This window comes from Vidua chalybeata, chromosome 21 (genome assembly GCF_026979565.1).
Source record: "Vidua chalybeata isolate OUT-0048 chromosome 21, bVidCha1 merged haplotype, whole genome shotgun sequence".
NCBI classification, from domain to species: Eukaryota; Metazoa; Chordata; class Aves; order Passeriformes; family Viduidae; genus Vidua; species Vidua chalybeata.
Window position 1 is genome coordinate 6,180,380 of NC_071550.1, and position 24,172 is coordinate 6,204,551.

General features: G+C 46.7%; 1 protein-coding gene across 3 annotated transcripts in view; it reads right to left on the minus strand.

Annotated features, from left to right (window-relative positions):
• The window catches only part of COL27A1 (collagen type XXVII alpha 1 chain), a 141,486-nt gene that overhangs the window by 50,039 nt on the left and 67,275 nt on the right, over positions 1–24,172 (minus strand). For all 3 annotated transcript variants that reach the window (XM_053962226.1, XM_053962225.1, XM_053962228.1), the window contains 13 exons: positions 23,854–23,898; positions 19,218–19,271; positions 18,472–18,525; positions 18,264–18,317; positions 17,262–17,315; positions 16,900–16,953; positions 14,947–14,991; positions 14,257–14,310; positions 13,045–13,089; positions 7,447–7,500; positions 4,654–4,707; positions 3,816–3,869; positions 647–700 (listed from right to left, as the gene is read on the minus strand). In XM_053962226.1, coding sequence (XP_053818201.1) covers positions 647–700; positions 3,816–3,869; positions 4,654–4,707; positions 7,447–7,500; positions 13,045–13,089; positions 14,257–14,310; positions 14,947–14,991; positions 16,900–16,953; positions 17,262–17,315; positions 18,264–18,317; positions 18,472–18,525; positions 19,218–19,271; positions 23,854–23,898 — 675 coding nt within the window. The remainder of the gene's footprint in view (positions 1–646; positions 701–3,815; positions 3,870–4,653; positions 4,708–7,446; positions 7,501–13,044; positions 13,090–14,256; positions 14,311–14,946; positions 14,992–16,899; positions 16,954–17,261; positions 17,316–18,263; positions 18,318–18,471; positions 18,526–19,217; positions 19,272–23,853; positions 23,899–24,172) is intronic.

Below are 24,172 nucleotides of genomic sequence, written 5' to 3' on the forward strand. Positions count from 1 at the left end.
ATCAAATCAGGGCTGGAAAAATCCTTAGAAAGGCACAGGGCGTGTTTACAATTTGATCTACTGACAATGCAAAGCACACCTTCCTCACGTGCCTGTGGAGCCCTGCTGGGAGGTGTCAATCCTGTGGGACTGGAGAGGAACACATGGGTAGAACAGCCCAGCTCTATTTGTGTCAGCCTTGTCTCTTAATTCTATGTCATGACATAACATTTCCTCCTTCATCTGCCTCTGGTTATATCACAACACTTCATATCTCAGCTACTTTTTCTCCCACAGCAACGAAGGCACCTTTTCTGGTTTTCCACCTGCACCCTTTCCCACGATTTCAGGCAACTAAATCTTCATCATCCTCACCAGAAGCATCCATAAACTGTGTTTTGACATGGCAGGTAGTTGGAAAAGACAGGCTGGACCCCTTCCATGATAACCTCTACTGTGGGCACCCCTCTGCCCTTACACATCCTTTGCATTCACTTCCCTGGTAAGGTTTGTTCCAAGGACCACACAGCCTTTGTGTGCAGCAGAAACGTGTCTGTGGAGGTGCTGCCCAACTTCTGCTCATCTTCACACCCCCAGACTGAGCCAGCAGGTTATTTTTCCAATGTCTGGAAGAGGAGAGGGATGAAAGCTCATGGACAGTGCTTACCCTGCGGCCTTTCATGCCTCGGATCCCTGGCGCACCACGGGCTCCTGCTGGACCCTGCAAGGGGAAAAAGGACACAAAATGAGGAAGGCAGCAGCTTTGGTAAGACCCTACATTCCTATGGGATCTGCAGGGGCCTCAGATGCAGACCCTTGACCAGCAGATTGGTTCATCAAGCACTTGCTAAAAACATTGCCATTTTTACTTGTCTATAAATGGCCTGTTTTTTTTTTTTTTTTTTTTTAAGTCATGGATTGTCTTTGGATTGTGAACATTTAGGCCAAAGATCCTGGCTGAGGTTTGTATGCTTAATGACCTGCAGGCTGTTATCTGTGTCAGTGGTGTGATGTGAAGAGAAGTTGAACATCCAGAATCCTCTCTGAATCTATTAAAAGCAGCTGTTTCTCAGCATCTGTTCAAAAATAATAATAACCAGAATCTCGTTTTTAGATGTCCAAATACAAAATCAGACACCTCATCTTGGGTATCCAAGTTGGATCTTTTCAGCCAAATACTGACTTTAAGTAACTGTTGCCCTGTTAATGCTGCATAAATATTGATACTGGCAGATAGATACTAATTTAATGTGAACTGTTGATGATGTGGATGATCCTGTTCTTCTTACAATTACAGAAGGATTTCAGGTTTTCTTTTAATCTGGATTTGTACACACATCATTCATTAATGTGCATACAGAAAATGCAGAAAGCCAGTTTTTTTCCCCAGCTAGAATATTTATCAGAGTAAAAGAACATAAAGGATATATTTATTTAACAGTGCTTAGTTCTGTATCACAGCTTTTAAACCTGATATTTAAAGTTAGTGCCTTTCTGCTGTCAGAAAAGAAAACCTCAAAATGACACATTCACTCCTTGCTCTCTCAAACATTCCACATCAAATTTGGCTGTTTACATGTTAATAGCTTTTACCAACTGTCAGCCCTGCAAATTCCACCATAGATCAGAACAGAATTGGGCTGTGATCTTCCTACTGCTCCTATAACTGCCATTTATGAAGATTTTGCTTTTGTGCATGGCACATAAGTTCAGGATACAAATGCTGAGCTGTTCTCACTCAGTATGGAAAAGTGAGTTGACTGTAGCTGTATTTGTGATCACAGTACCTCTCAGTTTTGGTAGTGAGGACAGTGGTGACTGGCACAGGCAGTGGATGTGTCAGATGCTTGTTTTATAGAGATTTTTATGATAACCATGTACTGAAATTAAATCCTTAGTTGGTATTTGGAATCTCCTCTGGAAGTCTCAGCCTATCCCAAACAGCTTATGAAAGCACAAGGACAGAAACATTCATTGTAATGGCAAACGTTGAGGGAATAGCTAGCTACCCTGCTGGAACTGCAATGAACTGTTTAGGAGAAGATAAGTGACCTTTAATATTCCTATAGATACACATTATTTCCAAAACTGTCTATAAACAGAAAAGATGCACCATAATGGTGAGTAAGAAGAGGAAAAAGGAATTCACAACCCTCAGGAAGCTGAAACCAAGGGCAAAGTTTCCTACCATTGACTTTGCTTCCCATTTCTAGTCATCCTTTGTTGAATTAACCAGCCATCACTGCTAAGGCTCATTCAAAGATTTTAACAGTTTAGGACAAACAACAACTGCATGCCTCAGGTCTGGCTTGAAAAGCAAATAAGGAATGTTTGGTGGAAAAACAGCTGGAGTTAATGAGTGGGGATTTGATATTAGGAGATTATTTGATTTACTGGCTCTGTGGGGAGGTTTGGCTTATTGAATTATGACTTTTTAAAATGCAGTTATGGAGCAAACATTTTGCTTGGACGAACTTGTTATTTGCCTGCAGGAGAAGAGAGAACTGAAGGAAGCAGAAGGACCTGGGGACAGTCTCAGCTCCCAGAGCTTTGCTGAGAGGTTTTGGTATCTCCACCTGGATCTGATGCCTCAGCTCTTTCTATTGCTATGCCCCAGTGAAGACAGACAAAATTTGGCTTCACTTGAAGGTACATTTAGTGGTGCATGGGATGGTGCTCAGGGCTGGAGCTCTCTGCCACAGGGCAGAAACTGCCTCGGCCACGGGTGCTCACAGGCCTGGAGCAGGAGGGAGCCCAGTGCTCCAGCTGTCCCAAGTCATGTGGCAGCTAACATGAGGGAAGTTGTTAAAAATGAGACATCTACAGATATGCAGCTGCCTCTCAGGCTTCTGTCAACAGCAAGTGCTTCCACGAGGGGCCACAGAGCAGCTCGGCGCTGGGGCTGCGGGTGGCATCGTGCTGCTTTGATTGTAAGGACAGGGCAGGTGCCACATTGCTGCTCTCCAGGCAGAGATGGGTCACCCTGAGGTGCTGCTTGACCTCAGATTTTCTCTTTTCCTCACCTCCACTCACTTGCTACTGCACAGTCAGTGCCCAGGCAGCAGCTGCCTGCAGCCAGTGCACCCAGAGCATCCTCGAGTTCCTGGCAGTGGCAGAGTTGACCCCGATTTGGAGGCCACACCTTTGGCACTTCTCGGGCATTTCACTGCTGTGATCTTCCTCGCAGTTACCAGCACTGTGGGAATTCACACACTGAGCAAAATCCGTTCCCTGCACCCACCCAGGGCTGCCTTTTTGTTGGCTCCAGCAGCACTTGTGCTGCTGGGAGAGCCCAAACTACATCTAAAGAACATCTGTGGGAAACTGGAGCCAGGCTAAAATCTGCCTCCACGGCGATTGCATGCTCCAGCCACAGCTGCAGTGTGCCAGATGAGCCTGTCCAGATGGAGGGTCAGTCTGGGGGAGCTGCTCTGCTGCTCCTCTCATGCCAGCAGGGACTTTGACCACGCAGGACGGTCACGCTGCATGCCGTGGTCACTGTGGTAAATGACCATGATACATCACTATATCACATGGTGTGATCCCCACAGTGCCAACCATTCCCAGCCCACAACACCTTAAACTAGGGAGCTTGTGTCCTGCTAAAAGATTGAGGCTGGATTGTGACTTTTGCATCCCTCCTGAGGAATACAAAATTTTGAATTAAGCACTGTGCTTTTTTTGTGTCTCTTTCCATGTTGCTCCAAGCCACGTCCAATCACTCTCCCCATATCTCTTGTTTGTATCAAACTCAGAGAAACTGGAATACAGTTGCTTGACTTATCCCATGCATGCCCAGCATGTGGTATGACAATATGATGATAGCCTTTACTTACTGTTGGTCCAGGGATCCCAGGAAAACCCACTCCTCCTGGCATCCCAGGGTGCCCCTAAAAGGGAAGGCAGAAGAACATGCCTGCTGTGAATGTCCACAATCTGCACAGACTTTCTTCCTCCCAGTGGGAGGACAGGAAAAATGGATTGTTGGCTGCTTGCAAGGTCAGGCAGATGTGATATTTGTCAGGGTAAAATTGCTCAGGGGCAGAAAGAAATGGCCAGGCTGTCACTAACCCAGCTCCAACCTGGCCACTGATAACAGCAGCAAGATTTTCTGAACAGCCAGAGAGAATGGGCTGAATTAATACGAAAGTATGTCTTTGGGTCTTGTACTACGGTAGACAGGAAACAAGTGTCAGAGCAAGACAAGATCCAGCTGAGGTGCCCACTGTTAAATTCCTAAATGTAGTTCCCTGAAAGGCAGAGCACAGTGAGGAACAGTGACTGTGCTGCCCAAGCATTTCCAGCTGCTCTGGTCAGCTCAGACAGATCCTTGTTGGTGGGCACTGTCTGTTCAAGAGCCAGGATGGCTGGGAAGCTGCAGTCCTTCAGCTCCTGGCTGTCTCCACTCGACACAGCAGGTCCTCAGCTGATGGAGCCACAGAACACACCTCGAACCCCAGTGTTGCACTGAAGGAAAACCTGCTGGACTCAGCTGCTGGGGAGAGGCTACACCTCAATATCCACTCACTCAAATGCCCATTCCCATCCCCACAGACACGGGAAGAAATTGCAGCTGTTGTCATGAAACTAAAAGACAGGAGAAGCTGCACCCTTGGCTAGGACAGAGACAGAGAGGGGGCAGCAAGAGTGAGAGAATGCAGACTTACTCCTTACCATCGACCCCTTGACTCCTGGAGGGCCTGGGGGTCCCACTGGGCCACGGTCACCCTAGGAGAGAGACATAGGGAAGAGTGATCTAGAGCAATGAAGCAACTAAAAAAATCCACAAATTCATGTCTATGCCATCAGCTTTCTACCAAAAATGCTTTCAGTATTACTCTTTTTCCATCCACCTCATCCGAGTAATGGAAGAATTGCAGGAATTAACTAATCCTCCACATCCCAAGAGAGGAGACTTTTGCCATCAAAAGCACCAAGGTATGAAGGAAACAGGCACATCACCTTCAATTCCAAACAGTGCTAGGACTGAACCCAAGGAAATCTCCAGCCCTTCCCACCCAAGGCATGACATGCCTGTTCTGCAGTATCACAGTCCCCACACGTGCTGGCATTTTCAGAGCCATGGATTTGAAGTCTGTTGTCACAAGGCCCTGCTGGGAGCAGGGAATCAAGCTGGAAAAAACCAGAGATGCTGCCTGGTGCTTTCAGAGGAGACTGTGGGTGTTTTGGGGGAATATCCTGTCCTGTGGCTCATACTGAGACCTGAACTTACATGCCAGCAACAGTGACCTGGGGGTCTGATTTATGAGGGGCTCAGAGCTGGATGACTCCCCAGCTCACCCTAAAGATAGGATCCCTTCTAAAACAAGCAGTTAAAGAACTTAATGTACCAAAACATCACTTATTCATTGCAAAAGTCTTCCTTATCCCCTCATGCAGACCATCTCACTTTCCACGAACACGTCCTTGACCCAAAGGTAGGAGACAAGAGGGTTAAGCCCCCACGAGCACCACCACAACCTGCTGATGTGAGGGTCACATGAAGGTGTGGGACATCAACAGCTCCTTTGGGAGACGGTGGCAGTTCCCACACAATTGCCTGTAGTCTCCCTCCAGCCCCAGGGGTGCACTGGGAATTAGGTGTGTTAGGTTTGCATGCTCAGGGGGATGAGGAAGGAGGATTTAGCAAATGCTGCCAATTAGCTGACGCCCAACATTTGACCTACCTTCCAACAGCAAAAAGTGTAAGGAAATATTTTCTGGGCTCTAAGGAGCTTATTAAAAACAAATCCCAGAGTTTGTGTTGTCACCAGTTGGCCCTTGTAAACCAATGTAGGGATTTTTTTCTCCCTGAATGGATGGATTTTATTAAGTGTGTATTAACTGTATTGTTCTCTTTGATAATCTTTGGATTCTACTGGCTTCAGTCTTAACTTTTGCAGCTCTCAGGATGGAGATTGCTGACTCAGCTATGTCTAATGAAAGCATATTTCCCACTTCATTTAGCTCACAAGAGCGTAGTAAGCTGTAGGATACTATGCCAACTGGAGGCCTGGTTGAGGTTTTGATTTGATGATAGCTATTTCTGTCATCCCTAAATTTGTCCTGATGGAGCCTGATGGAAATCCCAGCTGTGCTGAGGATCTCCAAGGGCAGATTTTCAAAGGACAGCCTGGGCTTGCCTTGACACTGATGTAACATCATCACATTACAGAGTTGATCTGGAAGTTGAGGACACTTCATGTGGTCAAGGCTTTGGCATGGAAGGCACAGGGACAGATGTGAACTTAATGGAATGGAGGAAAAGATCTTCCCGTGTCATGGCAAACACCTTATTCTTCATTCAATTCAGGGCTGCAGCTGCCAGTGAGACAGCTCACTCAGGCACCAATTTTCTGTGTAACCACCCTGGACACATCACTCTTTGTTCCTCTGTTTTCCTTCTCTAAAATACAGCCCACATCATGTCACTCTTTTTAGTTCTTGTGGGCCTTGACAGCTTGGACTGAGACTGATTCTGCTACTGCCTCACTGGGGCCCAGAGGACAGAAAGGCCTTTCCAAAGACTGCTGTGGACAGACAATAAAATGGATCTGCAGCAAACACAGTATAACTGTCACAGAGTCTTTACATCATTACCCAGAGGACAGGGTTTGAAGCAATAAAAGTGAGAAAGAGAGCACTGATGTGTGGAATGCATCGTTTTATGCTCTTCACTATCTTTATGGCTGCACTGTGGATAATTAAACCACCAATGAAAACCAGCAGCGTGCGAGTGAGATACAATGAGTGACACAGATGATTTGTCTTTGGGAGCTGCCTCTGAATAAAAGTTTACACTCTAATAGAAAACAAATTAACGTCCTTTTACATTTTTTACGTGAAATAAAGCCCTTTTTATTCCCCTGGAAGAGGTTTGTGTCTCTAGTGTATGCAAGAGGGCACCAGCCCTGAGTGTGCCTAAAGCAACCAGGGGCAGCCAGATGGGATGGTCCTCACCAGATAAAATGGGAAATATTTGGACCAGCCTTTGCTCAGATGGGTGGCTGCACTCTTGTACACCTGAGAAATTGCTGTTCAATGCAGGTTCAGCCCTGGTCCTGCATTGCCCCCCTGGCAATCCAGAAGTTGAAAAATAGAAATCTGTAACCTCAATCCCATGGACTCCTCCCATGACCAGCAACACAGGGCTGATGGATCCCTCATTCCCATAAAAAACAGAGCTCACTGCTAAAAACAAATTGTCTGGCACATTATGAATGAGGAAAGTTAATTTTTCAAAGAATATTTGACAGCATCTCCCTGGAGGGCAGCGCATGTTAATTCCTGAATGAGAAGTGGATGATTTTGGCCTGGTCCTAGTCTAGCTCAGACACCCTGGACGTGTTTCATTCCCAGCTGGGTGTTGCACTCACATCACAACTTAAATCTCCACAACCCTTCTCCCACCCCAGCCTCTCTATCCTGAAAAAATTACAACAACTATTTCATTGCAAGCAATCCTACCTTTTCTCCTTCTATTCCAGGCTCCCCCACCGGACCAATGAAACCCATGAGACCCTGAGGAAAGAGAAGAGCACAATTAACTTTCAGTTTTTATTTGCTGAGAAAGTAAACAGTTCCTTTGGTCCACCTTGCTGGTTGCAATAGCACAGCATCCCTCGTATAATGCTCAGTAATTCCTACTGGCTACCAGAGCGGATGGAGTTGCTCCCGGCCATGGGAATGTCTAACTCCACAGCTGGTTCTGCTTTAGGGGCCAGCTGGAACAGCAGCACGAGGATCTGCAAGAACCACAACACACAGCGCAGTGGATGAGTGAAGGAAGGAAGGCCGAGTCCATAGTGTGGCTTTGTTCTGTGAGCTTTTCCCAAAACAGCTTCCCCAGGAGCTCCTGGGTTGCACAGAGACAGAGACTTGCCATCGTTTTAGCAGCTGGACTGGGTAGACTTCTTCTGGGTTAATCCAAGCTGCCTCAGCCCTTTGTGCAGACTAATTTTGCCTTGGATAGTGTCGTGCTGGTGGGATGCCAGTAGGAAATAAAGGTTCCTGCAGCCAGAGAGGCCAGCAGGGCAGTGGATCTCACACACTACTCAGAAACCATCTTGGAACAAACCTCCCGTCTAAGCTCAGGGTTTAACAATGTTTGGGATAACGAAGAGGCAAACAGAACTGCTTTTAATTAGGAAGATGGAAACAGATGCAATCTCAAGAGAAGATTCCTGAGAATTAAGATAAAGCAACCTCCCTACCAGCTCCAGTGGTTTCTGGCTCTGGAGGTGCAAGGGACCGTCCCCTCTGCCACTGCAGGCACCAGTCTCCTCTGTGCCATGATGGAAATACCAATTAGCCATGGGATGACAGCTACCAACAGAAAAGCTCCACTACCCTGTAGGGGTGTCACCAACCTTTCTGAAGTGGTCTTTGCTTTGAAATGGCCTTTGTGTCTGAAGCTGAGGCCGTCCTGGAGTCCAAGATTGTCATCGTGGCCAGACTGCATGGACCAGACATCTGTGGCAAGCAGAGGTGGACTCGGCACAGATTGCCCAGTGCAGGAATCAACTGGAGAGCAGAAAACTCTGCAACATCTGCCTATGCAAAGCTGCCACTGGGTGGCATTGCTGAAAGCTGCTGGGTCAATTGTCCTTTCAATTAGACACAAGTGCAGGTACACAACTGCATCCAGTTTCTGAATTTTTCCAGCAGCCCAAGGCCACGAAGAAGGCAAATATTATGGCAGAGAATGGCAAAGCAATGAGATACAACAGGGAAATGTGTTGCTAGGCAAAAATAGACAATAAAGGAAGAAAGAATACATCTCTTGTTCATTTCCAATTTCTTGGAAGACCACAGAACTCTCTCTCTCTCTCTCCTGGGAACATGCTCTTTAAGAAATTTCTGGTTCCTTAGGCCAGTTCCTGCAGAAGAGGGATCCCTGCTCTGCAGAAAGAACAAGACTGTTTCAAACACCCTTCCAAGGGGTGCTACATATCCAAGCTCAGGCTTGAAGGTCAATCTTCAGACCCACTGTCTGTGGCAGCATCCACCCTAAAAAGCCTCTCAGGAATCTGGGTCCTGAAGCCAGGTGTACTGGTGATGCTTCTCAAGCTGGCCTGCTGGTGCTTTGCAGAGGGGTTTGCAGGGATCTGAGCACACCAAGAGCCCCCAACACCCTCCTGAGATCCCCCTCGCTGTCACAGATGTGCTGCTTGTTATGGCAGCTTGTGCAGAAACCTGCTGCACAAGATGCAGATGGGACTGAAGGGGAGCACAGCCAGCATTTCAGTCCGAACCCAGGGAAAACTCTGCCTGTGCTGGTGCACTGTGCTACTGCACAGGGGGAGATGTCACTGCTCCCCATGTGAGAGGAGCATCCCATGGTGTGAACGTGAGATGCAGAGCAGGGGCCTTGTAGCTTCCAGCACAGTAGCTCTGCAGTGTTTGCAGCCAGCACTGTCTGCTCTGGGCTAAATTAACCGACATTGCTGTGTCTGCAAACAGACACAAATCGGGATAGATATGTCTACGCCAAATAAATCTCACTGATTTATCAGGAGTATAAGAAAAAACAGGGGAAGATTGGGTAATGATGTTCTTCACTGGCCAAAATGGGATAGCTGCTAAAGGCAAGGAGATTTAGGTTTTAAGACAGAAAGATTTAGGTTTTAAGAACCAGAAGAGCTGCCAATGGCAAATATTTAATCAAAGCAGACACGAATTGTGGTCATTACACTAAAATGGCTGCAGTACAACATATTTTTCTCAGGTTCCCAGGGTTGAAAAGAGGGCCTGCATCAAACAGGGCTCTGGGCAGTGTGTGTAATGATGCACGTGAAGTCCCAGCAGCAGTGGCTGCCCGGATAAAGGCCCACACTATACAGGAAAGAATGTAAAACATTTCTATTAGACAGGAGTTCAGCATGTCGCTCATGATTCAGTCTGCTGTATTCCCCAGCCAAGGGCATGGCGGAAAAGGGATGGAGATTGTTAAAAAGTTGCTGGGGGCTTGGGGGGGGGGGGGGACAAGGAAAGGAGGGGGGACTGGTGGGTTGTAATTCCTAACTCCTGTCTCGCTTTCCCCATTTATTGCCCAGCCCTGTCATAATTAAGCCCCCCCCTTGGCTCCATCAACAGAGAGCAAGTCAGCAATGAAGCCTCGCATAAATCATAGCCCATTTGAGAGGAACAAGCGGCCGGCGAGCCCAGCGTGAGCAGGGTCTCCCAGGGACGGGACCGCTGGTCGCTCCCAGCGGGAACCGATCGCCGCCTTTCTGTTTTACTGGTTCGCCAGAACTCAAAACAAAACAAACCAGGGACAAAGGATGGGAGGGAGTAAATGTACAATCCTCCCATTCAGATGAAAGAAAGGGAAAGTAAAACAGTAAATATCACAGTTTAAAGGAGGACGCTCTGACCCGCAAAGAACAGCCATGTGGTTTAACCCTCTGTGCACTGGGCTCAGCCCTGCCCTGGTGCTGTGTTGGGTTTCCACCATCCTGGGGAGGGAGGGAAGGGAAGGTGGAGATGTGCTGTTGAAACACCGTGTCACATCAAAGAGGCTCTGAACACCACAGTGCCTGAAAATCCCTGACTGAGATGTCTGGAGGTCAGGGATTGCCTCGAGGAGAAGGTGAATGGGCTGGAAAGGAGCCGTGCTAACACGTGGGAAACACCAGTGCAGTTCCCTGCTCCGTTCTTGGTGATCCTCTTGACCTTGGCCAAGACAATCAGGACCTCCCCACCTGCAAACCTGACATTACAGCCCCTCTCTTTTGGAAGGGGAAAGACATGAAGGAGATGGTGCTGGTGTCCTTTGACAAATTATCTTAGAATGCTGATATTGAGACAACATACTTTGACCTTAAAGGACAAGAGAAGGGCCTTGGCTGTCCTTCCCAGCACAGGGCGATGGGAAGGTGGCTGACCCTGACACAGCCCCGTGAGTGAGCAGGGCTGTCACTTCTTGTACAGGGGAAGGGACTCAAACTGCTGCTCCTGCTGTGGCAGGATCTCCCCAATCCCATTAAGGACATAAGTCACAGCTTTCAGCTGGCACAACTCTTCACTGGGATTTTCTAGGGCCAAGCAGGGGGTCCCTGGGATGGCAGCACCTTCCTGCCTGCTGCAGGGTGTTGCTTCTCCCACAGGGCTCTCTGACCTTCAGCAGGGACATTTGGGTGACATTCTCCTGCTGTGCATTCCCAGCTCGGGGACAGGAAGGCTAGAGGCCCCATATTCCTCTTCATATCCTTCTGACTCCATCTGCAGGCAAGGAAGGGTTAACCCACACATTTCCAGGGTACTGGGGCGCCTGGCAGCTGGAATCCTTCCAGCACATGGAGACAACAAGCATCTCATGAATGATCTTCCCGAGTCTGTGTCCTTGCAATGGAAAAACAACGCATCAGGGACTGCCCTGTGGCTTAAAAGCTCATTTTTCAATGAGAGCTCAAGTATCACTGGAAACCTTACAGAAACTCCTGTGTTTTCCTAAACAGATGTCCCTAGGAAAGGGAAGAAATCTCCAGTGAGATGGATGGCTGATCTCTTCTCATGCTGTTATGCTGAGATTTTCTACTCTGAGAGAAACCATTTGTCAGGCAGAGCAGCAGGATTGAGAAGTGTGGCCACCCTTACTGTGGAATAGAAAACATCCAGGTCTCCACAAGAGAAAACAGGGTGAGGTGATGGTGTCTGCAGTGCCAAGGGCCCGGGCTCTGCAACAAACCAACCCGGCCCCAACACCAACTGCCGGAGTTTAAGTGGAGGGAGGAAGGAAACCCCAAAGCTCCAGCATCGTTCAGTGGAGATGTCAGGGGAGAGGAGGTTATTTCTCATTACTTTGGTGAGACATTTTTGTTCTAATTACTTGACTGGTTCAGAAATGGAAATTTTCTGGGTGATATTTCTAGACAGAGACTAATTGACTAAGAATAACACAGGCAGCTTTCCTACCACTGTGCTGGTTTCAGTGTCAGCAGAGGCCAGCTGTGTTTTCTTTTCGATGAACAGTGCCTACAGTTCTCATCCAAGGTCAGTCCTGAGGGAAGTTAAAGAATAATAATCCTAATGATGCTTTGCCCTTCAAGGACAATGTCTGCTTAAGGATCTCAAAGCACTTCTAAATATTCATTTTTAACAGTATCCACAGGTGCCACTTCAGAACAGGAGGCACTGGGCTAAGCTCTGCTCAGGGCTGTCTCACACCTTCCACAGAAGGGGAAACTGAGGCACAAAGCACTGAGATCGTGCAGAATCTGATAAAGCTATAAGTAGAACTCAGATGTGGGGAACAACTTTGCTTCTTCAGTAGCTGCTCTTCAAGGTGCAAATTAACAACCATAACACAGAAAAGGCTCTAATTTCCAAAGAGAAGTAACCACCTTTGATGTATACTGAGGCTGGTATCAGACTGCTGGTACTGAAAAGGATCCCCCTTGACTTTTGTAGACTTGCTTGGCCAGAAACCCTTGGAAGAAGTGACCCAAAGAAGAGCCAGAGAGGCTGACAAGCTAAACCAAACCAAACCAAGCGTGCTGACCATCCAGCAGGGAGAGTGTTGGGAAGGACAGCAGTGGTGAGAAGCAACACCCGCAGTGCCAGGGCCAGCTGCCACAGCCAGTTTGGTGTGGTTGTGCAGGAACACACAGAATTTGTTGGAGGCTTCGTGGCTTCACTTTCAGGGTTGTTGGTGGACAAGTTTGTGGGTTTCAATCACAGAGATGTGGGAACTATTGTTGCTTTTTCCTTGATGCCTGTGGTTCCCCCAAAGCCTACAGAGATAATGCATGTCCTGGGTTATGCCAGCAGAATGTTCTCCATGGAATTACAACAAAATGCAGCTCAGTGTCTCTCTTCCCCAGGGTCTGGTTTCTTCAGCTGCTACCTCCTCTACTCCCCAGAAAATTTAGGGGAAGTGAAAGCAACATAGCACCCAAAGCAGAGAATCCTATCCTTAAAGCCTGGAACCTGGAGCACCAGGGCTGTGGGCAGCTTTAAGGTGGCCAGAAATCCCTGGCCACTGCCCTGTGCCTGCACTCTGGGTATCCAGGACAGGTTGTACAGAGGAGATCATCAAGGAGACAAGGAAAATAAGGAATTTACCTGCTCTCCAACTTTCCCTGGTCGTCCACGGTTTCCTGGCTCACCCTGCAGGACAAGGAGACAAGGGCACATGGGTTACTGGGTGCTGCCAGCCAGACCCTGGGCACAACATGGCTCTTTGTACACCCATTATTTGGGCTGCAAAGTGTGAACTGGGGAAAATCTGTGAGAAACAACATCCTACAAAACCAACTGTGACTTGGAGGATAATCCAAAGTAAGAAACATACTGACACAAACATGGAGCAAACGCTGTTCTGGAGTGAAATGCCCCAAAAGCTGGTCCTGCTGTAGTAAAATAACCTTCAGAGAACCACATTGAAAGATAAGATATCCATTGCCCTGTGGCATAGGCCCAGCCTAAGTCCTGGTTACTCTATTCCAAAGTTTTACAAAGCATAAGAAGAAAAGACAACCCAAATACTCCCAGGCAGTTCTGCACCCTGATTCTGCTGTTGTAAAACCTCAGACAGGCACACATTACTGCCACATGGAGCATCCACAGGAAAACTGCAGCAAGAACCTATGAGAGATAAACCCCAGTGCAGGAAGAAGGAGTTCAGAGCATGAAAATGATGAGGGGTGAAGGAGAAAGCAGAAGGAGAAGGACTGCACACCCACCAGGGATCAGGGCAGCTGTGGCAGCACGTGGAGGCAGTCGGAGTGCCCTGGATGGGCCATCCAGAGACCAGGCTCACCAGTAACCAGCAGTGTCTCCAGGACAGCAGCTGTATTTTCTCAGTAGGCAGATACTCCAGATGTGCTGCCAGACCACATTTTTGCTATTTACTTTTTGAAGAGGTTGTTTTTGTTGGGTTTTCTCTTTCCTTTCGAGTGTGGGTTTGTGGAGTGCATTACCCTGGGATGGCTCCTGCTGATAATTAGGCAGCAAAGATAGGAATGATGTGCATTGTTTTAGAACAAAACCATGGAGAAGCAATGGAAAATGAAGTGATGATGGAGGGAGAAGTTGGTTAATATAAAAAGAGGACACATTTGTTTATAATAGCTTAAAAAATGCACCATCATTCTTTTTGAAGAAAGAAGCAGAAGCTGAGACCCCAGAATTCTGAGAAAAAGAGGAACCCTCAGTTCTTTTGTTCTCTCTGGAATGAACACTTGGGAGAGTGGTAAAGGTGAGAAAAGACATTTCCCTCTTCCTTTCCTCCCTTCTACCACTGCTTTCCTGATCAGGAACAAACTATTTTCTTACCTTTGGACCATTGGGACCAGGTGTTCCTGGAAATCCCTTCCGACCAGATCGACCCTGAAATACATGGAAAAGCCATAAACATCAAAAGCTTGCAGCTGCTTTGGTCACAGGTGCTGCTTGCATGCTTGTAAAATAAAAGATAAAGCATTACCAATTTTTGGGATATTTTACTATCCTGAGGTGACAATTATGTATAGACACATTACAAAATCCTGACTTGGCAAGTTCACAGATATAACAATATTCTTTTTGCTTCTTCTAACTGTGTTTCTGTGATACATCACAGAGGTCAAGAGGATTCTCTCTGACTGTCCAGTCTTTCTTTTTTTTTTTTTCTCTACTCATTGAAAAATACTATAAATCAAGGAAGAAACACAAAGGCTGGTTATGGAGATGGTTTCCAATCAATGCCATTTATCTTAAGGATGAACTGTTTAAACATTAGAGGGTTTTTCAAGGTTTGAGACTTTAGGCAAGTCATAAACTCAACACCCCGTGCAAGACACTTCCTGGACTTTCAGCCATCCTGGATCAAGCAGTAAATCAAGCCCTGGACAAGACAATAATTCATAGCAGGGCAGATTAACCTCCCAAACCAGGAGGGTTGAAGCTTTATGAGAATTTAACTACAATTCCATTGCAAGGCATCAGAGCTGGTAATAGCTGAGTGAATAAATGAATGAAACCTACCTCTGGACCAGGGACTCCTGGTGGTCCTAAGGGTCCTTCATCTCCCTGAGGTGAAAAGAAATTAAAATAAAAGGCAAAGTAGTGACAAAATTTGGACTCAGCACACAGCAAGAATGAAATGCCTGCAGTATGAGCAGCAGTTAAACACAGGCTGTGTGTTCAGCTGTCACATTTTAACAGCTGAGCCCTTCTCTATCTTAGAGCAGCCTCTGAGGTTTCTCAGGGAAAAAAGATCTCAAGTCAACTCCTGCCAGTAAAAGCCATCCAAAATTTGACCAAGGGAACACCAGTTGATTTGGCTGTGATGGGCTGGATTTGGCCACTAGGGTACCCTGGACATGCTGCCATAACTCTGCTTCATTTGATTTGACAGGGATGTGAATGCTATAGAGTTCCTTTTTTCTCTCTTCCCCCCTTTTCTCTCCCTTCCCCCCCAAAAAGCATGTTCCAAAATTTCCCACAGACCCATTTGGCAACTGTATGAACATTTCCCTTTTGCTTTCAGCTGGGACTACACATGCTGCAGAATGGAGCTATCACAAAATCTCACACAGCAATTGGACTCAGTCCTCTCCCTTGGCTCCACACCAATTTCTAATGTGATAGGATCAGATCTACAGTTTCTAAGAGACCTTCAATTAAGCTTCACAAAAAATTATCTCAAGTGTCTAAAACCAACTGCCAAGAGAGAAATTAAAAGCGCCCTTGGCAGGCACAGCCTGGCTGCTCTCGTTTCGGTGGTCACCCGTGGTAATGAAGGGGCACTGGCAGGCTCAGGGTGGGACTGGGGGTCAGGAACCCAGCTCCAAGGGCTCAGACAAGCCACCCACAATATGCCACATTTCCAGAGGGATGCAATTCAGAGCCCTGACCCAGTGCCCTGGGTGACCACAGTGGTAAGAGCACCGTGCTGTGCTCTGCTGCACACTCTAAGTCCTGGAGCACAGCTCACACCAAACTCCATGTCCATGTCTTTGGGCTTACTTTTACACTCACTAACTAGAGTAAATTGAAGGCAGCTTGGTCACGCCTGCCTGAACCTGGAATGCAGGGCTTCGATTCCCTTTGTATTTTGGCTGGAATATTTTTTTTTTTTCCTATTTCACTGCAAATAAATGAGCTAATTTGCATTAATCCCATTTAGAGAACAAGCAGAAGAGTTCCCAGAAAAATTTAAGAATTATTAGTGCTATTAAAACGAGCTCCTGCCCATGCATGTGCTCAGTATTATTTACACAATGTCTCGTGACTCTGGACAAACAGCTTACACTGGCCTGAGTGAGAGGAAATTACACCAATGTCACTGGAGTTACAACAGGATAAACAGGGAGCCCAGACATTCTCTGCTGTTCCCATAATGTACTTGCAGCTCCAGGACAATGAAATCAATGACAATTGTTCCCTTCCCAGTGACTGCAAGTGGAATGATGCTTCAGGTTCTGAGGTGAAGCGGTGAGTGAAAGCTCTCAGGAGCTGGGCAAATGAATTTCTGCAGAGCAGCAATTCCCATTTCCTTCTCTTTTTACAGAGGGATGTTTCTCCGTGTGAGAGAGCAGAGTCTGCAGGTCTCATGGTTGAAAAGGAACACTCTTAAAAGGAGCAGAAAGCAGATGCCAGGCCAGAGCATGTCTGTGCGAGGGGATGTGCAGGGAAAAGGGCTCTAACACCCATCTGGGGGTGGGGCAACAGGCTTTAAAAGCAAAGCCAAGGCAGAATTTAGGGTCAGCAGATGCCAGCAGTGACTGGAAGCAGAGATCACAGGCCTTGGAGATCACACAGCTTAGAGGAAGCTCCTCCTCTCTGCACATCTCTGATCACTCAGTATAAGCATCTGCTTCCACATTCAGAGGGACTAGAGCATTTTAAACCACAGACACCATTTCACCATGCATTAATTTGGAAAATTCAGCATTGTTCTTTAAATCAAACCTCTTTTGAGCTGAGGACACTCACCTCTTGTCCAGGCAGTCCTCTTGGCCCAGGTAAACCTCGTGCTCCTGGCTTTCCCTGAGAAAGAGCCAAAGGAAAAGATACTCAGAAAATAGAAACATAAGCTCAGAAGGGCAATTAAAATAAGAAAGTCTCTTTCACAGCCATGGGATATTATCCAATGTCAATTTTGTTACAGGAAAAAAATCTGAAGAAAAGAAAACGCTGCACTTGGAGGGACCTCAAGCCAAACAGACCAAGCTGAGATGCTGGCCAGGACAATCTTTAGGAATCTCCTGGGCTTTCTCTCTTCCCCTCTTTCCACTACTTTGTTTTCCCTGGCTGCTTCCAACCCCACACAGAGCTGCAGTCTCTGCTCTACTCACCTTCAGACCTTCAGGACCGTTTTCTCCTGGTGGGCCAATGTCACCTGGGAAGCCCTGGAGAAAATGAGGAACAGTCAGGGTGCAAAGGTGGAATTCTGCAGGCAGTCTCAGCCTCTGAGAGAGGTTTAGCTAAAGGCTAAGGGACCAGATGTGTTACATGCTGGCAGTGTCCGTGTGGGGGCCACCACAGCTTCGGGAGGGAATGGGACACAACGGAGCAGCACCAGCAGTTTGATGGAAGAGCAGCCTTTCCCAGCTACTCCCTTTAGGTCCATCTCCTTGCAAGATTTATTGCAGCGAGGGCCTCCCTGTCATCACACAGCTAAAAGCAGCGATTTGGGTTTTAATTAATCTTTCTGAGCCAGCTCATAACCTCTGTGCTCCCAGAAAGGAGCTGCAGCCTCGGCGACAAAGGGAAGCAGGCGAGGAATTAGGAAAGGTGCTGACACCCTCATTAGCTGCCGTCAGCCTGGCAGGGCTCCTTCCCACCACCCACCCACCCATCGAGGAGGAAACAAAGGAATCCGTGCTTATTTCCAATAGCAACAAAGAAGAACGACTGCTAAGTGGCAGCACACAGTTGAGAGCCCTTCCAGACCCTGCGAAATGCCAGAACGCTGATGAGGGGAAAACAGACCATCAGTTGTGCTGGAAGTGGCTCTCTAGCATCTTACAGACCTTGTCTGGTCACTTAGGAAGGAGAAAAATGATGGTGTGCTGGGGGAAGCTCATCCTGCATCTAAGGTATCCCTGTGACACTTTTTTGGTAAGGGAAGAAAGAGGATTTTCTACTTTAAATGATGTTTTAAGGGGGAAAAACAGAAAAAACTCTTTTATCTATGACAGAAAGGGGAAGGAAAAACAGGAAACCATGAGATGTAAAATGGGTCATGAACCCATCTTGATTCTTCCTACCCCATTACCACTCATGTGCCATCATATCCCAGCACAGAAGTGAAGCCCTAGGCTGGGAGGATGTGGGAAGGAGGTGGTGGGACATACCTCAGGGCCAGGTGGTCCTGGAAACCCAACTGGTCCTTTGTCACCGACTTTTCCCTGCAGAAATTGGAAAAACACGGGGAAAAGTGAGCTGGCTCCTGGCTGTCAGGTTTCCTGTTTAGAACAGCACACCCCTGCCAAGCTGTCTTTCCAGCTGGGCTCAGAACCTTAGAAAGGGAGATGAGGAAGCAGAGGGTGCTTGGTTACTTACCAGGGGACCTGCCTTCCCTCGTGCCCCAGGGACCCCAGGCAAACCCTGGCTGCCCTGAGAGAGACACATTTTTTTCAGAATACAATGAGACATCAAAAAAAATTCCAATTCCCCAGGCTCCAGCTTCGCTGCAGAATGAGGAGCATCTCCTAAAGGCTGGACTCAGCCCTGCATGGAGCTGGGACAGCTGCACTAATGTCAGTGAGATGTTTCTGAAGACAGCCCTGAATTTAGCCCCAAAGAACACGAGCTGCTGCAGTTGGCCGTGGCTCAGAGCCACGCAGGCTCCAGCACAGGGCTGTGTGCAACATTTGTCAGCCACAGTCAGTATCGCATTAAATCACAGGGGAGAAGTCATTTGATCAGAAGTTATACAGAGCATTAAGTGGTTCCCTGGGTCAGGGTTTAAGTTGCTGCACTGAGCAGACAAAATCTCCTGAGTCTGCAGCCGCTGGACCACACACATTCACACACATCCCCATCAATCCCATCACTTCCAACCTCTGCTAGAAGCCATAGCCCCTACAAAAAACCCTGCAGAACGGCTTTTACTGTGAGCAACTATAAAATCCATATTCTGACATGGATTTCAGAAAGGCACAGCATACCCCAAATGGGAACTATCCCAGCAGGGCAACCTGACAGCAGGATGCAGCTAATTCCAGCTCCTAGTGGAGGAACTGAGAAAACTGGTGGCCACTGCTATGTAAGGGGAAAAGAACAATGGAGAAAAGAAAAACAATTACCTTGTCTCCTTGGAAGCCGATATCTCCTGGAACACCTGCTCTTCCCTGATCACCCTGGGTGCACATCACCAGAGAGTTAAAATAGGCAACAGCAACAGCCAAAATGCCCAGGTGTACAAAGAAGCAGAAGGTGCTTTGTACAGCAAAAGTCTCAGCTCCAGCTCCACTCAGAACTGAACTGCTGGCAAGCTGCAGATCACATTGCAGCAACAGCCCTGAACAAAGTGTGTATTTCCCAACTTGATTCTAAGGTGAGGAAGGAAACAAGGGAAAGCAAAAACCAGGAATTCCCCAGCATTGTGTATCTCTAGAAGCTGCAAGAAGAGAGAGCACATTCCTCTGGCTGACAGCGACCATGACGGTGGTGAAGTGTTAAATTCAGCTGAACAGAAGAGTTCAGTTTTCAATGAATGAACCTTTTCTCTAACAAGGCTCTACAGAAAAGAAAACAATCCTCAGGGTTTCTGTGAGCATATCCTAGTCCTGACATCAAACATCAATCCTCTTTCACAAGAAAACAAGAGCAACTTCTGGCAATGCTTTAGTGCTACCTCACTGCCAATCTCTGAGCTGCGATTCCCTGGGAGGGGTCAGCTGGTGTTCACTGGGATGGGGAGCCCATCACTGACAATATTTCCTCACCAAGCTGTCTGTCTGTCCCCTAGCTGGACCAACATAAAAGATTCTGACTCCCTGGGTGGAAGCCAAATATTCCTGAAGGTTTTCCAAGGAGCAGTGGGCTACCTTGCATTGGCTCTTAGCTCTGCTGTGAGCAGCTCTGGACCAAATCACCTCCTGATGCCCCTTCCAACTTCACGTATTTAGTGATTTACTTAAACAAAGGATGAGTCAATGATAGGGCAGAGAAAGGAAAATTCTACTTGGGAAGTCAAGGGAGGAATGACTACAATAACCTGGTACAATGACAAGACCCAACAAAAATAACTGCTGGAGGAACTCTGTCCCATGAACTTGGCTTCCCAGCAAGGGAATGAGCCATTCCAGGGCTATATGTTTAAACATAGCCCACATGGAAGACATATGGAGTCCTGCAACAGAGCCAAAGCCCACAGAGAGATGTCAGAGAAAGTCCACTTCACTTCAGAAAAACCACCCACTTGTTATCAGAAAGCTGAAATAATTGTAACTACTTCAGTAACATGCAGGGGATAATCAAATTGTGGACGGTTCAGGTTTGAGTTGGTAAAAACTTTTCAAAGACAATTTCTCAGAAGAAAAAGAATTAAGAACTATGCAGATTCAATGATGGAAACATTTCATGGATTCATGCTAAATTTGCTTAAATGTTTTGGCAAATGTTCCCGGAACATTTCACTGAACCATCTTCAAAACAAGTCTTTTACATAGCAAAATTAAAATGTTGCTTTAAAAAATGTTAAATTGATTTTACTCATTTGGTTTTTAACCTAAAATATTTTAATTTGAGTCAAATAACCAACATTTTGTTTCATCTGAACTAGTTTCCATATTTTTTTTTGGCAATGCAAAATGGAAACAATCAGCTCTTTACACAGCTTCAGTTCGGAAGGAACCCAAGTATTAGATACAAAAGAAAAGGTAAAAAAAAAATACTGTGTGACCGAGCTCCTTCACAGATTTATCTCATTTTCTCTGAATTTTCTACTTATTTTATGTAGTCCAAGGCTTAAAACACTGAAATCTACTTAATTCTGGCTCTTGACTGAAGGCAGCATGAAAACAGCTTTTCTGGAAGTGGCAGGTTGGCTCTGAGGTTTGTCTTTATCATAAATTCTTAGGGTCAAAGAAGAAAGATGATATTTTTTATTAAGCAATTTTCCACCCAGACGGTACAAGTGGCCATTGAAATACTGTTTCAGAAGAAATACTCGGGCATTAAGTAATAGCTACTAAAATAAAAGAGTTTCCTGAGCATAGCAAAACACAGGAACAAACCTTTGTCTCCAACCTTTATGAAAATTGGGGCATGACAGTGAAACTAGTTTTCAAACAACTCTGACAAATGGGCATTAGAGAGGGTAAGGAGAAAGTGGGGAAATAAAACTCATCTCTTAACCTGAGCTGGACTTTGTGCCAGATGTTCATGTTATTGTGACAGCACAGCAAAATGTCATGGCATGAACAATCCATCTATGGCTGTTAATCCCTTAAACCAGAACTGAGGACTGGGGCATCACCTTTTACCTGCCCTGGAACTGGCACTTGGGATTTGTGTCCTTAATATGAGGGGAAAATTACAGAGGAAAGAGGTCGGGCATGTTTGTTATTAAAAACTGCGATGCTGAGATGACAAAATGGGCCTGCAAGGACTTGGTTCACGGGGCAGGAAAGGGAATGTAGGATCTGAAATTACAAACAGCCTCTGCCCATGGGATGTTGCCTGTGCTTCATGTTTCACCTATAAAAAGAAATGCAGCTTCAGACACCCTGAGGCCCTTTGTAACCCAACACAGACAGAGAGGGGCTACAAGGGAAAGGACCAAATGCACAGCTGTGGGATGTGTTTGCTGTCTGTGGGATGCAGAGGAGGTTGTTGTGCAAAATCCCCTCAATTTTCCTCGATTGGAAGTCTGTTCCCAAGACTTCCTGCTTAGCAATGCAAAGAGAGCTAACGCCACACAGCTCCAGAGGTATTTGCCTGAGCCATGTCCTCCACAAGTTACAGATGTCCTGATTCATCAGACTCCTTTGTGAGAACAAGTAGCTGGGATTTCCTCTGCTTCCTCCACCTTTCCCCTGCACTCATCATCCCACGTGGTCTTCTCAAGGGCACTCATTATTTCAGAGTTACACAGTAATTCCACTTCTCCCTGTAAGAGCAGATACAACCCCCTCTTCCCCCTCTCCTTGCCTCCATGAAAACACAGGAATGGAAACAGAAGGATGACCTGCATCTGCCTGTCTAGCTTCTAGATAAAAAGATGTGAGTGGAGGAGTGAGATGTTGTCCCTTATTCTGGTTCACACCTGGCCATGTGGTGTGAGGACATTCTCCCAGGCAGATTGAGGTGGCAGATCAGTGACATTCCTGCTGCCTACACAAACACCCAGCACAGCACCCTGTCATTGTTCTCAGGTTTTACCAGCATCCATCTGACTGCTGCTGACTGAAGGGGGTTTTCCTCAGCTACAAAAAGACAAACCTGTACAAGGCCACGTGTTTTGGATGTGACCAAGACAGATGGGATTAATAGGAGCTTGCAGACATCCAATTAAATCTTCATCAACCCAGGAAGGCAGGATGACCTGCAGCCTGGAGCTTGCAGGGGGAGGAAGCTGGGGGGGAAGGAAAAGGTTTCCTGTACCTCAGGAACGTGGGATTGTTGGGGGATGGATAATTCTGCACTTGGGAGTATTGTAAGGATAACTCCAGAGAGAGCCACAAACCATTTGGTTACTGTGACAGCAGTGTCTGGGGAAATACTGGGCATAAACAGAGCAGTTTCTATAAAGTGATGGAGACTGAACTGTCCAGGAAGGTTAGTTGTGCTAAACAATGATTTAGATCTTGGTGATTCTTAAGATATTTAAGCATTTCTCCCAAGGAGTGGACGGAGGAGTCTGTGGACTCCAGGATCTGGGGTTTAGTCCAGAGACCAGCTACAATGTCTTAAGCTTGTCCTAAAGAAAAAGCCCTTCTCTTGCATCATTGCTCTCAACAGAAGTGGGAAAGCAGCACAAGGGAGAAATGGAAATTGCAGACACAGGAGTCCTGGCAAAGAGCTGCTATAGTATAAGAAGAGTTGAATCAACTGGTTTGACACTACTTCCCCCCTGTGCAGTTTTGGGCTGCTAAATCATTCTCTAAAAGCAAACATCTAAGAAGAGAATAAAACATCTGACAGGAGGAGGAGAATACACTTAATGGTCATTTTCCACTGCCCTCCTGAGCAATCAGAGCCAGCAATAAATAACTGCACCTCCCACTCCTTCAGACTAAATAAATCCTACAGCTGAATATCTGAGGGAGGAGGGTTCTTGTGACAGTGAGACATTTACACACACAGCTTCATGCTGATTTAGCTGATGCTGTGTGTTTTTTGCCAGCACCACTAAATCCCTGCAATCAAGGCCCCTCTCCATTTTGCTTTTTCTAATGTGATTTATATCAGTTTGGGACAAGACAATTTCCTCTCAGTAGGAAGCTGAAGGCTGAAGTAAGGCTCCTTGAACAGGAGCAGACGTACCCAACACACAACAGTTTTTCCAGGGGATCCACCTGGTTTGTTTGATACAGGGCTGCTTTTTCACACCACATCTTTCCCCCAAATGCATTAATGCAAACTCACTGTCAGTGTTGGATCATCTCCTCCCCATCCATCATGTAAACAACATAAAAACAGTGTAATTGTAAAAACACCAGGTAATTGTACAGTTACTGTCATCATCAGTGGAGATGGGAGCTCCAAAGAGGAGCTGAGCATAGCTTATCTATACTCCATGGAAAAGGAGATGGGGCAGATATCAAAGAAAGAAAAACCAAAACTAGAGTGTCACAAATGGAGGGAGAGTGAGAGGATGGGGTATAGATGGCCAGAGTGGAACCAGCACAACAATGCTGAATAAGAAAGAGAAACTAGAAAGAGGGTTTCACATGCAAATTAAAACACAGTGCAATAAGGGAGTATTCAGATCACCTTATCACCTTTCAGTCCATGTTCTCCAGGGTTTCCCATCAGCCCCTGAAACAAAAGAAAGTTCAGAGTGAGGCTGAGCCATGGTGGAGACTTGCTCAGGTCTGTGACATTGCTGTTTGCTGATGGTGGCTCAGACCCACAGCACTGGCCTGGGACAGTCTCAAGGTCAAATGCCAGACTGCTCCCAAAGTGTGCTCCATCACACATTCTTCATGTGGGAAAATGCTTCTGGAATTCTCCACTGACTTACACCCACAGCAGAGCAGCAGTGGGATGTTGTGTTCAACACCACTGCTGCCCATCCTTTCTCTCAGGACAG